Below are 16,124 nucleotides of genomic sequence, written 5' to 3' on the forward strand. Positions count from 1 at the left end.
AAAGTGAAACATTAACTACTCAAGTATAGACTCAAGTATAACTGAAAACACAATTGAAGTTTCCACTTCTGTGATTGCCAAAGACTGAGAGTGTCGATAGTTGGTGGTAATGATGTGAGATGACGCAGGATGGCGCAGTTTCACGCCAGGTGCCTGCCTTTCCCATCAGCACCTTTGGGTGGGTTCACGTACACCCATGCTTGTGCTGCTGCTGCTTGTGCTGCCACTCCGTTGCCTCGCTGCTGTGCTGCCTACCTCTTCCTTCCTCCTCGCAGTGCGAGCTGACTTGATGCGCATAATAAATCACCTCTGCAAGATCGCCCCCCCCCCTCCGCTCCCCTCCCTTTTTTTTTTTTAGTCCAAGCCCGATTTGAAACCTGCGCGCGTTGGATTGGAGACCACGGAATGATTCCAATGTGATACAGCGCCACAAGCAACGTGGGTGTTGTGCGTACGTGTGAGCTGTGCGTTTGCGTGTTTTCCTTTTCATTTTTTTTTAATTCATTTTTGTGCGTATGTGATGAGGAGCGGAGGAAGAGGCAGGAGCTATGAAGCTCGTGCCATCTCGACTCAATTTCACCTGTATGAACGACCTTGCCATTGTGACCGAAATGTTCCTAAAAGGCTTTCCATGGAGGATACACGTGTCATGCATTCCCTGAGAGCAGAATCTGCTCGCTTCACGTCTCAAGACACTCAAAGATAAGCGGTAAGACACGCGCGCGCACACAGAAAAACGGCGAGAAAACAGTGAAACCTGAAAACGGTGAAACCCGTGCGCGTTCGTGGCTATTGTAATTGTGGGTGTACGTTCAATTATTTACACTTTGGGGTGTCTTTATATTTATTGCACCGACTGAGGCTCGCCAGCTCTTGTCTACCTTCCAGATTTGCCTCAATCGATCAAGTCACAGGCTCATGAATTGCATCATAACGATAATACAGTATCGAATAGTTTGTAAAAGGCTAGAATATGATGGCATGCCCCCATGCTGCCAATTCCTCCACATGGAGTTCATTTTTGTGTTGATTTAGAAATGCACGTGTGAACCCTTTAGTATTTGCATTCACTGCTGTTGTTTTATTCAGCTTTGTATTTCTTTTTATGTCAGATCGTGGAGCATGGAGTTATATTAGCAGCTGAGTGGTTCAGGCTACTGGGGGGGACCTGGCGTGATGGTACACTGACTGCAGCCTCACTTGTGATCACTCTGTCAAATACGTGGCAGGAGCCCAACAGCAACACATTTCACGCCCAACTCAAGCTCAGCAGATTGCATTACAAATTATTATATGCTTGGTGCAATGAAGGACCATGTCGTAAACTAGTGGATCTGTTGCAAGTGTTGGCTATCGAAATATATTCCATCGCAATGATAATTATCCAGTTTTGATCGATACTGTCGGAACTACTCAATGGTATTTGCTTAACACCGTTGTTCTTTTTTTCATTGAAGAGTTAATTTAATGAATGATTGTGAGTTACTATATTGAAAAATAAAGCAGTCCCTTGTGCTATAATTGATAATAATACTGTTTTAATTGATTAATATCCATGATGTTATCGTCAATCTTGTAATATTTGCATATTTTCTGCGCAAATACATGGGTGAGACAGAAAGTGCAGCAGCAGGCACCATCCCATCACCTCAGATTGCGCAACACCCTCCTAAATGGATTGAGGAGGCTTGTAATTGGCAAGTGCCTGTTTCCCTGTCTCTTCTCCTTCCAAATATAATGTTATGCATTTTGTGCATTTTGCCATTTGTGCAAAACCTTGATTTCATGATTTTAAAATAGTTGATGTTTCAAATTAGATTGATGGCATATTCAAGATAAGACGAGCTACTGAAAATGGAATTCGTGGTTTGGGGGAAGAGCATGGGTACAGAAGGAATTGATTATACGGCACCACTGAAATTTTAGTCTTGGGTTGAAATTGTTCGTCTTAAATTTCTCTTAGGTCCACATTCATACTTCTTTGATATCTATTGAATTTGATAGCCCCCATTATACTATGCAGAGATACCTGACTGATTAAGTAAGCCTTTAAATGGAACAGGAGAGATGGGGGAGAGTAAGCAAAAACTAAATCAGCCTAATTTTTCCAGTGCAGTCGTTTTGACTGGCACTTTGTATTCAGAAATACTTTTGGTAAACACACACACACACACACACATACTTTCAGTAGGTAATTGCATACTGGTTTGCCATCATGTCATCTGAAATAGCTGTGATGAACAGAGCTTAGGCCTTCAGAGTCAGTCGACTCCCACTCTTCTAGCGGGGCTGTTTGATCAAGTCTCACCCTACCTAGATGCTGGCAAAGAGGTGGTTTTTGTGTCATCGGAAGGAAGGTATACACTTCTTGCCAGAGAATTATTCACACCATGAAACTTTCACACCGCCTTGCATCGCCATCATCGTTAGCACCATCATGCAGCGTAAACTGAGAATGCGAGTGGTGTGTGCTAAGCGTTGGCAACCATGCAATTGTGACATGCTTCGTGAATCATTAGTCTGCTTCTGCTAAAGCTAATTTCAGTAGCTGAATTTGACATTCGCATTAGCGTTTAGTAGAGGTGCATGTAAAGAAAGGACCGCGTTTAGCCACCCTTATCAAAACCCCACTCCAAGTGAACACATGCAAATTAGGCGGGGAGTGTATTACCCAGTGTGCCCTCCACGCATCACTCCTCAGTCTCTATGTGCCAACCGACTGTACATTGTGCTCCCATCGCTGACTTACAGCATGCAGGGCTCTTTTCAGAAAGGAAGGAAGCATAGAAATCCAATTTGGCTGACTGAGAAGAGGAGGGGAAAGAAAAAGGCCGAAGCACACATGAAAGGTGGCAAAGAAAATCCTGGCTGAGACTCCACGTGTCTGACTTGACATCCAAGGCAGCTGACAAACAATTAGACCCTCTATAAGTAGTGCTGTGAACCGGGCTCTCTCGGGATTAGACCACAAATGAGCCGCACATCACGGCGTATGTCTTCTAAATGGAAAGTGAGTGCATGTGTAGAGGCACAATGTTGTTGGCCTTGTGTGTGTGCGTGTCTGTGTGTGTTCCCTGACATTTTAGCAGATTGGTGTTGATTGTTCTGTGGGCCTTAATACATCATGAACCCCTCCTCAAGACATTAATCCATTCTTTGTGTTCCAGCACCGTATGAGAAAAATGAGTGGGCAACCTGTTAAGTATAGGCGCTTACCAAAAAATGCACACCTACTTGCTGTCTACAAATGGGCATTAACCGATTTTTATGAAATTGGTTGTGTGGAATACCTCATTGGTCTTGAAGCAGTCCAGGTAAAATGAAGTGCACTATTTGATACGCTGTCGGTTTAGCTTCAACTCGTTTGTGATTGCAAACGCCGTGACATCAAACCTGGGAAGTTGCGTTGCATACAGACCTCCACCATTGAGAATTTGGCTCAATCCAACAGGTAGAAAATCACGGGTTAACCCAATCGCAGTTCAGAAGTAATAAATAATCCTCTACTCAGTAGTTTACCCAGTAATAAAGTAAGGAAATTCCGCCCATTTCAATGACCGACCATTCTTTAACATTCCTGTTATACTTCAAAAACAATGTTTCACAACTTTTGAGACAAAGCAAACATTTTAAATGGACTTGTTTCATTAATTCCGGGACCGAAACTCAATGCATTCATTCATTCCTAACCACAATTGACTCCAATTGTTTTGTTCTGTGTTTTTAAGAATGAAAAATAGCAAAATACTGCAGAGAAGACCAAACAGAAAAGTTTATAAAGAAGTTACGTAGTTTTCCAAAGTGAAATGGACCCATTCACTACCGCTGACGGCTATAGACGTCACAAGTCCATTTTTTACTGGGCCGGCAGTGGATTGAGGGCTGTACAAGTCAAAAATGTATTTTAACCAGGCGGGTAGTTAATGAGCTAATGTATGTACTTTATTATTTATGTGGTGGATATGTGCCTTTAAGAGGCCTGGCCTAATAAGTGGAATCAAAGGCTGGAGTGGAGTTAGCCAAATGAGTGTTTTCGTTTTGGATTTGCATAATTTACAGAATTACCCATGCAAAAAACAGCTGACAGTGCGTTAGTGACCAGGCTGTCCTTGCGAGGCCATCATGGTAGATTCATCGCTTCAATTTTTCTTCCTTTCACTTGACATGAGTGCCGGTGTATCTGGAACTTGCTCATGCCTCAAATTGCGGCTCACAAAACAGAAAAAACAAGTTAACTTCTAAATTGGAACACCTGTAAATCAACGTACCGCTGTACACTGTATGGTATCGTATGAATAATAATAATTCCTCCCATTGTTAATCACGAGTTCCCACGTCATGTTTTGTTCTTATTGTGGAGAGTTTTTGTTTGTTTGTTTTGTTACTTTGAATGTTGTTGATCATTGATTCACCCGATTCATATTTGTTTTCCTTAATAAATAATTTTTGAGACCTGTCTGATTCTGGCTCAGACAATTTATTCCACAATGGGCAATTCATTTGTGGATCCCCTGGGTGCATTCATACTTGCAGTTCATGAATGAATGGGGGCACATTAAAGCAAGAGATTATGGAAAAGTTAACCGGGCATAAAAAGTTTACACAAAATAGAGCAACATCAACAGGATAAAAACAAATAAGGACCAGACAGTGTAAAAGCAAGAATAAAATACAGTTAATTACAATGAATAAATAAAACAAGTCTCTAAATAAACATGATGTAAAATCAGCAAGACCTATGTTTAGGGGCCTCTCTGCGATTGGAACCTCCATTTTTGCTGTAATAAATCATTTTCTATCCAGTCTGGTGAAACTGGATGATTTCCCGCTGCACACCTAATGATCCTTCCTAAACATTTTGCACAGTGGTTGTGACTCACTTTTTTAAAGGCACATCTTTAATTGAAACAAGCAATTCCAATGTGACATGAATTGGCACCAACATTCCACATTAACATGCCCTCTTGCTGAAAGGCACAGTTCATGGGCCAATGAAAATGTTGCCATATGCCAGCCATGCCCTCTAGGCTGTTTGAATAACGCTGATGGCTCTACGCCCCTGGAATTGGAATATGGATCTCAGACAGAGAAACACTCCAAAGGCATTACTGTCATAGTTTCACTTGCACACGTTAATTCCACAATCAAACGGTTGCTTTTTGTAGACTATCAAACATCGTCGGAGCTGCCAGGGTCCCGCTTGCAGTCGTCAATGTGCAAAAACAGAATCTCGCGTCGGTGTCTACACCCCACTCTCTCACCTTAATACAGTGTTCAGGCTTTTTTCTTGCGTGTATGTGTGTTTGACATTTTGTAATTGCATCATTACTCACTCCATCTGCCCCCACTCCACTCCTGCCATAAGCAAGCGCATGGCAATTTGCAAACACATGCTCCAAGCAGACAGACACTTGTCCTTGATTACGGACCTAGGTGGAGTGGGCTCCTCATGGGGCCATCCGGGTCCACAACAGGATGTGGGGAAGACACATTCTGCCACCGTGGCTAGGTCTACAGTAATTGATTGGATAGTACCCCATTGTAAGGGCCAAGTCTCCTCAGGCTGCCAGAAAGTGAATCCATCCGAGTGACAGATGAGCTGTGTTGTGGGTTGCTCCCCTAATAGTCTAACATTACCTCAGGTTCCATATAGCTGCGGTATCCCCCAATAAGACATCTCTGGGTGCAATACGGCCGCAACTGAGACAGAAAATACACGGTGATGCATATCATCAAATTTGAACTTCTATTTCATTTTGGTCATTCTCTGTGTTTCCAGATTAGGTCCCAGAAACACACGAAACTGAGCGCAACACATAAAAATGATTGGCTGCTGCATTTGGCATTTTAAAGTAAAATGATCTTTTTGAAACAGGTCAAGCGTCATCTCACCAGGATCACAAGTGCCATTTCAAAGCTTATTGGATGAAAGTGTCATTTGCCCTTGGTTGCCAAAGATGATGTTGCCATGGAAACAGATTCTACTTTTATCGATCATCGAGTGTTTGGCAGGTAAGCCACGCTTGTATTTTTTTTATAGTAGTAATGATTCTCTCCCGTTTAGACATTTACGGCTGACTGATGCTTACTGGGACATGAAAATCACGTCATTCTCTGAGAGGTTGAGCCAACTGGCTTAACTCAATGTGGCGGGGGGGTTCCTCTGTACTGATTCACAAGAATTATTCATCCACTCATCTTCATTCCATGTCGCTAATGAGCAGATATTTACTTTTGTGCAGTATTCTAGTTTCACCTCACACTGACAAATTACAATATCTCTTATGCTCAATTAAAAAAAATATATTTTGGCTGTTCTTCTTATTGTGAGGGCCTATAGTATAGATTGTTTCGGATTGAAATGGAAATTAAAGATATTACACTTAAAGATAAACTGCAGCCAATGAAAGTACCATCTATATTTTGGTGTGAAACAGCCAAGCAAATCATACATGGCACACCTATGTGTAAGGGCATCTCAAGATGAACCTAGTGAGGCTATTATAAATAATGTCTGTAATATCTGTCAGGATAAAGATATTTGCATTTTTTTTTAATGAAATAATGCCTAAGATACAATTTTCCTATTTTCGAGATGCTTTTTCTTTACTGCACAGACTGCAACAAAATTAACAGTGTGCAAATGTAAATAAAAAAAAAATAGTATTTAGAAATCATTGTCTTATTTGCCAATATTCTAAGATCCCTTTTTTCAAATGGAAAAATCAAATAATGCCACAGGTGAATAGAAAGTTGTCAAAGCACCCTGTATTTCTCCTGTAGGGCGCCAGAAATTGAGACTTTGGTATTAATTCAGTTTTAATTACTTTTTGTTTACCTGATGAAAAACAAAAATGACCACTCAAGACCAAATAACACACTTCAATCAATCAATCAGTCAATCAAGTTTTATTTGTAGAGCCCTAAATCACCGAAGTCTCAAAGGGCTTCACAGATGAAAAGAGGTCATGTGGAGGCTTCTTTCAAGAAAAGAAGTCAAACAGAGACATATTTTCGGTGTAAGGTACACAACAGCATCCCCTGTCAAAGCTCCCAGAAGGGGAAGGAAAAACTCAAGAAGCCCAATTAGGAGAAAATCAGAAACCCCCCCTTCCAGGCCCACAGGTTGAAGTGGATGCTGCATGTACCAAATACAGAGAAATAGATACACATTTCAGACCAGTACAGGTAAACAATGTAGATTACACTTCTATTTAACTATGAATGACCGACTTTTATAATTATTTTGATAATAATCATTTTTTTTGTTCAATACCTGCTGACATTCTAATCAACTGTTCATACAGGACGAAGTGGTCAGAACCACAAAACATACTTTTGAGTCAGCTCGGTTTGTTCACAATTGATCCATTCAAACGGCAACTGTCAGGCTGTTAGCATGAAAATGGGCAGCATCATTTCTATCTGTTTGCATTTTAAAGTCAAGCCAACTGCTCTCGCAAGTTAAAATTGTTCAAAACTTAGATGGTGAAATAAATATTTTGGATTTTTGAAAAAGCAGTGAACATTTACTTTCAGGCCAGATTTTTGTGCACTGGCAGCTCGGTGAAAAGTGGTTAGCACGTCCGCCTCACAGTTCAGGGACCCGAGTTCAAAGCCACCTCGTTCTGGCCTTCCTGTGTGGAGTTTGCATATCTCCCCAAGCCCATGTGGGTTCTCTCCGGGCAGGCGGGATATCGAACATGATAAATTGTCCTTAGGTGTGATTGGGTGCTTTAATGGTTGTTTGTCTCTGTGTGCCTGTAATTGGCTGGCAACCAGTTCAGTGTCCCCTGCCTCCTACCCGAAGTCAGCTTGGATAGGTACCAGCAAGCCCGCGACCCTTGTGAGGATAAACGCTCATGGAAAATGGATGGATGGATGTGCAATGACAAAGAAAACGGCACCCTTTTAAGATGTTCGCCCCATAGCCGAGGAGCCCAGAAATAGAACGCTACTTCATTTTGCTTGGTTCTAAAAACAATAAGCCGAGTCTCAGGGACCTGATGGTTCTGAGAGTCTCATAGGGGACTTAAACGTTTTAAAACTATTTAGGTAGCGCTGTGTTTAGAAAGGTGCTGCTGCTTTTGCACGTTCAATTAACCCAAATAAGGTATGATGCAGTGCAAAATCCAGTAGCTTTCTAACACTGACAATTAACATTATTGTCTTTTTCAAGGCAAATGTTTTCACAGTGCTCTTTGATTAGATCTCATTGGGCTTTGCTGCTAGTCTCGTTGTATAGTAACACAAAAATCAATGATGCTTTTAAGTATCAACGTGAATATGATCGTATATACTATCGGGGAGCTCTACAGTGGTGTTTGAACCTCAAGGATGCTCAGCCACTAGTCAGAATGTTAATCATCTAGCAATTTGCAAATAGCGTTTTACTACAACAAAACAGCAATGCTAAAAAGGTCAAATTGAGTTCCAATACATAACATTTTCGCAAGGAAAATCAATCATGGAAACATAGCCAGACTTTGCACCTCTTCAAACCTCATTTCCATAAGACAAGTTTCATTGTAGTTCACAATTCAGACTGCACCATTAACTTAATGAAACACTCCTTCTGGTCACAAAAATTACAAATATCATTCACCCCAAACTCTGCTCACAATATTTACTGTTAATGTTTAAATTCAGATTTTATTAATGCAAATGCATGTCACGATGAGCTTAACGCATTTTGACTTTTGAAGACTACAACGCAGCTAAGGTTTTCACTTTCACATTTTCAGAAAGGCCTACCATATTTTTTTTTGTTGTATTCATTTTTTTTAATTCATTTGTTGGGAAAATAATTATACTTCATGTTATGCGTAAATGACATATTTATACAAGCAAGAAAAAACTGCCTATCATGTGCCCCATTTAATGCACATTGTGTGGGACACTGTACAGTGGACCCCCGTGTACCAATGTCCCTGATTTACGTTATTTTCATGTTGCGACCTGGAATACTGAGTTTTTTCATCCCCTCTTTACAACATGTTCCTGGATTTGCGACAAAAACAACTGTCATGACCCTAGAGGGTTGGCTGTATTTGTGTTGTTTTGCCTCCATCTGCTGGCGTTTTTAGGTAATTGCACTTTTTTACTATTGCTGTCTAACTGCTTCCATGCAACACGACTACAATGCTGGTCTGCTATTAGTCAGTCCCCTCACGGATATGCTGGTCTGCTATTGGTCGGCCTCACTCGTTTCAAAATGGCGGAACGGAAACGCTTTTTTTGATTGTGAGTGGTTACAAAACCGTATTTATAGCGCATTTTACTGCTTAATTCAGAGTTGAATGGGTTAGCCATGGATCCCAAAATTGCTAGTAATGTTAAAGAGAGAAGTAAGAAAATGATTTATATGGAAACGATGCTGGAGATAATCAAGAAATACAAAGCTAGCCTAGCCTAGGCTACCCTTACTAGGGAATATGGGCATAAAAAGCGGCACTCAAAGGTAAATAAATCCTTTCTATATGATTTATGATGTTTTTTGATTGTATACATGTATATTATATATACTGTACATAGCACTTACTATACTATTTTGGTACCAGTTTTTAATATGTATGTACAATTTTCATGTTAGCATTAGCTATTTAACATGGGTTTGGATTGCCCGTCATACGACGAATTCGCCTTACGACCCCAACCGCGGAACGGATTGATGTCGTAACACGGGGGCCCACTGTATTACGATACCACCAGTTATGCAGACTCAAAAGCACTATCTAACTCGAAATTCCTGAAAATACTGTAACTATTAACAATGAGTTCAATAACATCCCGTATAGCTAACTCAACATCCAGTCTTACTGTTCTTCACAGATAGTCTGGACAGCGGGTTGTATCATGGCCCAAGATGGAGAATGGAACCAGGTGATCTGTTTATTCCGGTGGACTCCATTGAGGAAGAGGCTACTCTGACTTGTGACGCCAAAAGTACCCCACCTCCTCAGTACAGGTAGGAGTACATTCTATTTTGTAAACTATCTGTCAAATTACATCACTAAAATCAATGTTGAAGGCAGGATTAGAATGTTTTCATTTATCCAGCTCTCCTGGCTGTCAGTGGCACAAGAGGCTCTAGTGTATGCTTCGTCCCTTCAAGCGCTATCGCACCGCATCATGGAAATGGTTCATCTAAACTCGGCCGAGTGCGCTCAGAACTTAATTTGTCCTCTGTGCACCCAAGAATAATTTACAAGATAAACTAAAAGCACAGATTCAAAGTTGAGATATTTCACACAGGATTTGAATTATCCCTGAGTGAATTAACGCTCTCCTGAGTATTCTGTCAGCGTGCTATGCATAATTGTTATAAATTAAGGCATTTTGTTTCTTTATCTATTTCTTCTCTCTCGTTAGACAACTAATGGACTTAATTTTTGGACCTGTCACAGTTTTGCATGTAAAGGCTGAAAGCATTGCCTTTTGATTTTTGGAGGTGTTCATTAGAAAATGAGTTTGTCCCATTACCCTAATTATTGAATGTAAGAATACGACCGATGTAAAAATGCGCATCTGTGTGTCAAAACTCAGCTTATGCGGCTGGAAGATACATCCTTCCACGAATGTCATTGAATTAAAAAAAATAAATCTAATTTTTAAGTTACTTTTTAAAGCATGCACCCATACTTTTGGCCTTCATCTTTGGGGGAAAAAAAAGTCATGTATTTGGCAAATTACTGTACTCTTTCCTACCTCACCTTTAATACAACTTAAATGTCTGATATGATTGTTACATATCATCACTTATGTTGAATCTGACATCCCCAAGTTGGCCCCAAGCTTGTTTATGTGTTTTATTGGGTTTTTTTTGTCGTTTGTTTTCTTTTTTAAAACAGTGTCCAATCCAACAACCTAGTGAAAACTGCTTTCTTCCCTCATTAAAGTTTGCTTTAAATATTTATTACACATTTGAAAACCGCAACTTCGTTTTTGTGAGACTCCCCCATTTATCCTGACAGTATACTCTATGGCTGTATACTAATAAGGACTTTAGTAACAATACAGCTTTAATCTGAAAATAATACAACCTCCAAAAGTACCTCTAAATTGATGAATTGGTTATTGTAACATTATGACTTCCTTCCTTTTCATTTCTATGGCATTTAGTTGTATACATATTAGTACTGTAGTGAATTTATGAGGGGGTCCTTTCTCCCCCGTAAGGGATCTCCAGACCCAAAATGCTTGAGAACCAATACGCAGGACTATAAACCGCGCTGTGCAATGAAATGCCGCAGCACAGATGAGCTGAATGATAGTGGAAAGCATTATGTAGGCTCATTATTTCTCACTGTGTGCCCGAGACGAGGTATCTCCATGTAGTGATTAAAGGTGAATGGAGCACGTTTCTGCGTGGTGTCTTGTCAAGCTGGCTGTGCAAGATTTTGCATGCCCTCAGCACCTCTCCACTTGGTCTCTTGAAGTGTAAATGGGCTTCTCTTGCTTCGGCGCCCGCCCCGCTTTCCCTTTTTTTTTCCCTCATTCTCTTCCTTTCCATTTGACAGTCCTGTCACTCAGGCACCCAGATGAAGTTTCCTCAATAGGAAAATAGCAGCAGCAATCTTCTTTTGGGTAGGGGGAGGCAAAGTGAAAACACAACTTGCAGGAAGGGTCTCTTTGCACTAGGTCTAAAAGTCATTCAAGATCAGTTCATTCATATAAAGGGAGCAAATTTATCCTAAGGTGACCCCGAATTTGCTCAATAGTAGAACTAACTTTAAGGTGCAGTCTTCTGCTTGCAATTGAAACATCAATTCAGTAAAGTTTATGTTCTCATCAGTACAGTGTCAGTCTTAAAATGTGCATTGTATATTATTGACTTGCAGTAGTACATGCATGCATACTTTTTGGGAATAAAACTGTCCTCATTGATGAGGCCTACTTTATTATTGTATTTTACATTGGTCATGATTGGGGTTCTTGGAGAGCTGAGTATTTTATAAGGGGATAACTGGGGTCGAGGCAGTTTGAAAACCGCTATTATTTAGACAATTTTAAGTGGTACACAAAGAATACCTAGGTTGAAACTTTTATTATACAGTATAAAGGGGTGACAGAGAATAGCACTGTATTAAGTACAGGAACAAAACTTTAGCTGATCAGATGTCAATAGAAAAAATCTGGCTTCTGCAAAAATATAAAACAGGTCATTTGGTCTTTTCGCATGCCATGTTGAGGTCAATCTCTCGGAAGTAAGTTATCTTGGGGTGACATGGCTCGGTGGTAGACTGGTCGTCTCCCAGCGGAAAGGCCGTGGGTTTGATCCCGACCATCAAGGCCATGTTGAAGTGTCCTTGAGCAAGACACCGAACCCCCAGTTGCTCCTCATGATGTGTCATCAGTAGGTAAATGACTATTTAGTGTAAAGCGCTTTGAGTACCTAAGGTAGAAAAGCGCTATATAAGTCGAAGTCCTTTTACCAAGTCCGTTTTAAGAGTTTAGTGAGTTAAATGACCGACACTGCGGAAAAAAACCATCTTTATTGGCTATTATTTTGAATTATGATTAATTTGGGGCATTTTTACAAGTGAATTTATGTTGAGTGTTCACAGTATTTAATTGGAGTGAGCCAAAAAAATAGATTTGCATCAGAATCGCGATTCTCTTTTATTACTATTTAGATGATATACAAGGTCATTAATTCGATATTAAAAATAAAACAGCTTCCTGTCGGCTTCCGCACTACGCACACATTTCATGCTTTGTCCATACTCTCAATTTAGCTGCTCATTTTCACAAATATACTGAGAAATATTAATATTTTTCATTTGGGCAACAGTTTTTCCACATATTTTTGAACTGCAATTTCCTGTGAAATGACAATGTATCTTGTTCTTGTTTTGTTTCATAATGTTGCATACTATAAAATAGATACAGTCTATAGATATCTTCAAAGAGTAGCAGTTGTCCACGTCATTTCACTTTGAATCCGAAATCGATTCTGAATCAAATCCGGGACCCCAAAATCAGAGTTGAATCGTGAGACAAAGATTCCCACCCCTGATAAGCATGCATTGACATTCAGCGGTTTGGATTTATCCCACAGAATTTCATTTATTTTGTAAAGGTTTTGAAGGTGAACCTTTGAAAGCTTCTGGAATACTTGTCCTTATGTTCGCCACACATTTCATTTCCCCTTAAAGGTCGGAAAATAGACCAATGCGGATAAAGAAAGAGATGGGGTTTTTTTACAGTGGGAACACACATGTATGTTAAAGGGGCTGTTCTTGATCTTCTACTTAGTACGTTTTTGGATGGCGGCTCGGTGACGCAGTGGTTATAACCTCCGCTTCACAGTTCAGGGACCTGAGTTCAAGTCAACCTCGCTCCGGGCTTCCTGTTTGAAGTTTGTGTGTTCTCCCCGAGCTTGTGTGGGTTCTCTCACTCCGTCTTCCTCCCACACTCCAAAAACATGCATGCCAGGTGTATTGGACATACTAAATTGTCCTTAGATGTGATTGTGTGCGTGAATGATTGTTCTGTGCCCTGCGATTGGCTGGCAACCAGTTTAGGGTGTTCCTCGCCTACTGTCCGAAGTGAGCTGGGATAGGCATCAGCAAGTCTGCGACCCTTGTGGGGATATGCGGCTCTAGAAAATGGATGGATAGATGGATGCATGGATGGATGTTTTTGGATAGCTTGAAGAAAGATGTACAGGGAGAGATTTTCTTTGAATTTTGTTTTTCAAGAACATAAAATTAAACTTTTTGAGTGTCTCTTCTGGCTCAGGTTGCACATGTCGTATTATATATTTTTTAGCATTACCACTTAGTATGAAAGAGATGCATTAGAAGGCTCAAAGTAGTGCAGAAGCCATTTCCGCATTATCATATGGATGTCTCTCACCAAATGCTATTTTTGGTCATATTGAGAAGTCCAAGGTGGAATAATGTCATCATTATGTAAATCTAATGTAACAGAAAAGAGGTGGTTACAAGTGATATTGATAATGTCTCGAATGCTATTTGAAACCTGAGTGTTCTGTTCCTCTTTAAAAAGCAGAGGACAGCTTTGTGTATGATACGCTAAGATTAATTTTTAATGGTCCCTATGGAGAAACAGAGATTGTTGCCTCAGCAGGCAGTGATAGTTGAAAGACAGATTCAAATTGATAGAAAGTGAATACAATTGCAAGACTGCTTTATAAATTAAACATGTCCAAGTTGCAAATCTTTGGCCTAATTGAGACATACCTCCCCTGAATGGACTTGAAATAATGGGGGAAAAGTCCTTAATAATTTGTCCTAAACTGAATTTAAAACAACAATGGATAAAAAGGAGAATAGTCTCGCTGAAGTTGCTAGGGCAACCGCAGATTACCTTTATCAATGATCTTTGAAGGTGCTAAAGGCAAACTATTCACTGAGTAGGAATACCATTTTGCAGGGTAGAATAGCACCAAATAGCATATCTCCCTACTTTTCTTGTTGCTGGACCAGCCGGAACACCTCTCCATTATCGTGTTATTATTCAGACGACTTGTGTTGGTGTTTAGTGTGTACATTTATCATCTGACATTTGGTCCATTTTACAAGATATTCCAGAAAGTTATTTAGGATTCCCTCAGTCATTCTAATACGTGTGAATGTGAGTGCTCAATCCAGTGTGGCATAAATTGCACTTCACAGGGAGAGCGTTGAACCCAGTAGTATTCTTTTTAACACTTTACCAAAACCTTTACAGTTCTCAAATGTGCATATTTATTAGGAGTAGGAATGTTTGACTGTCTAAGGATTCGATTCCGATTTTAGGGTCTCCGATTGGATTCAGAATCGACTTGATTCAAAACGATGCGATTCAGTTAAAAAGGATGTTTGCCCCAAAGTGCAAAGAATCATCATACTACAGTCTGCTTTGCAAGATAGAATATCAAAGGGAAACATTTGATTTTGCATTTATTGAGTTTTGATTTTTAAGGAACATGCTTGAACACTATGAAACAAAATGAAGTGCATATGTGTCACTAAAAAAGGTAGAACAACATACATTATCATTTCACAGGAGATTGCAGTTCTAAAATATTACTGTTAGAAATAACCCCGAGACACGAGTGGTTTGAGGACCCCGACACGACACGCTGGGTTCAGCTTCAAGGATTTATTAACAAAAATCGCACGGCAAGCGTGGGGAAAAAGGTGCAACAAAAGGAGAGACCGAACGGGTCTAAACGATTAAGTAGTCTAGCACAAGGGGACGAGGTCAGCAGGAGGACAATCAAAAAACTAGGAACAACAAAAAGCCCGGAGGAGTAGCAAAAGGCAAACGAGCAACGAAGCAAAAAGCACAAGGCAAAGTACAAAACATAATGCGCGACTGCGGAGACTCGGGACGAGAAAACACTGGAGCGACTTAGGCTTCAATGAAGAGTGGCTCATGGAATAACCCGGCGATTGTCCTCCTGCGCCGGCCGTCTTAAGTAAGGCCTTGATGACAATGGTCGTCAGGTGCGCGGCCAGTGACCCCGCCCTCTCGCCGTGGCAGGAGGACCTCGACTACAACAAAAGACATGATAAGCCAGGGATGTGACAATTACGTGGAAACAACTGTTGCCCAAATGAAAAATGTTGATGTTTGTCAGTACATTTATGACAAACAGGATATGAAAATGAGCAGCTAAATTTTGAGTATGGGCAAAGCATGAAACATGTGCAACTGCGAGAATATCGGGAGCATTATATGTTTAGTATAGTTAGTATTTTCATTCGTTTACATGTACTGTTTGTGAATAGTTTGTGTTTGTGTATTAATTTAATTACATTGTTTCGTATTTTGTTTTATTTTATTTTGTGTACATGAAGTTTTGTGCTGTGTTGATTGCGGACCATTTGTTTTCTATTCTGTTAGAATGTTTGGTTTTGGTTTGTGCATTTAATTCGCAATATTTAAAAGTGCATTTACTGTAGAACAGGGATAGGTGCCTGTTAGGACTGAAAGAGTAAGATTAAAGACGTGACTGAATGTTATTCCTGTCCTTGTTAATCTATTTAGTGGGAAGGCAGCAGAAATATTTATCACAGAAAAGCCACTTTTAATGCTTACACAATCAGCAAATCTGTGATGGTCCAACTCCAGCAGCAAAGTGAAATGTTGCACTCACATTTGTGGCTTTC

At 40.3% G+C, this 16,124-nt stretch overlaps 1 protein-coding gene across 2 annotated transcripts in view; it reads left to right on the plus strand.

The window, feature by feature from the left end:
* Positions 1–246: 246 nt before the first annotated feature.
* The window catches only part of LOC148427587 (contactin-3-like), a 61,781-nt gene continuing 45,903 nt past the window's right edge, over positions 247–16,124 (plus strand). The window contains exons 1-4 of one of the 2 annotated variants that reach the window (XM_088407623.1): positions 247–438; positions 529–709; positions 5,876–6,012; positions 9,832–9,967. In XM_088407623.1, coding sequence (XP_088263749.1) covers positions 5,958–6,012; positions 9,832–9,967 — 191 coding nt within the window. In that variant the 5' untranslated portion in view covers positions 247–438; positions 529–709; positions 5,876–5,957. Of the gene's footprint in view, positions 710–5,875; positions 6,013–9,831; positions 9,968–16,124 lie in introns of both variants that reach the window. The other variant, XM_088407622.1, reaches the window with a different exon arrangement.

This window comes from Hippichthys cyanospilos, chromosome 2, assembly GCF_059441005.1.
Source record: "Hippichthys cyanospilos isolate Australia breed blue-spotted pipefish chromosome 2, RoL_Hcya_1.0, whole genome shotgun sequence".
NCBI classification, from domain to species: domain Eukaryota; kingdom Metazoa; phylum Chordata; class Actinopteri; order Syngnathiformes; family Syngnathidae; genus Hippichthys; species Hippichthys cyanospilos.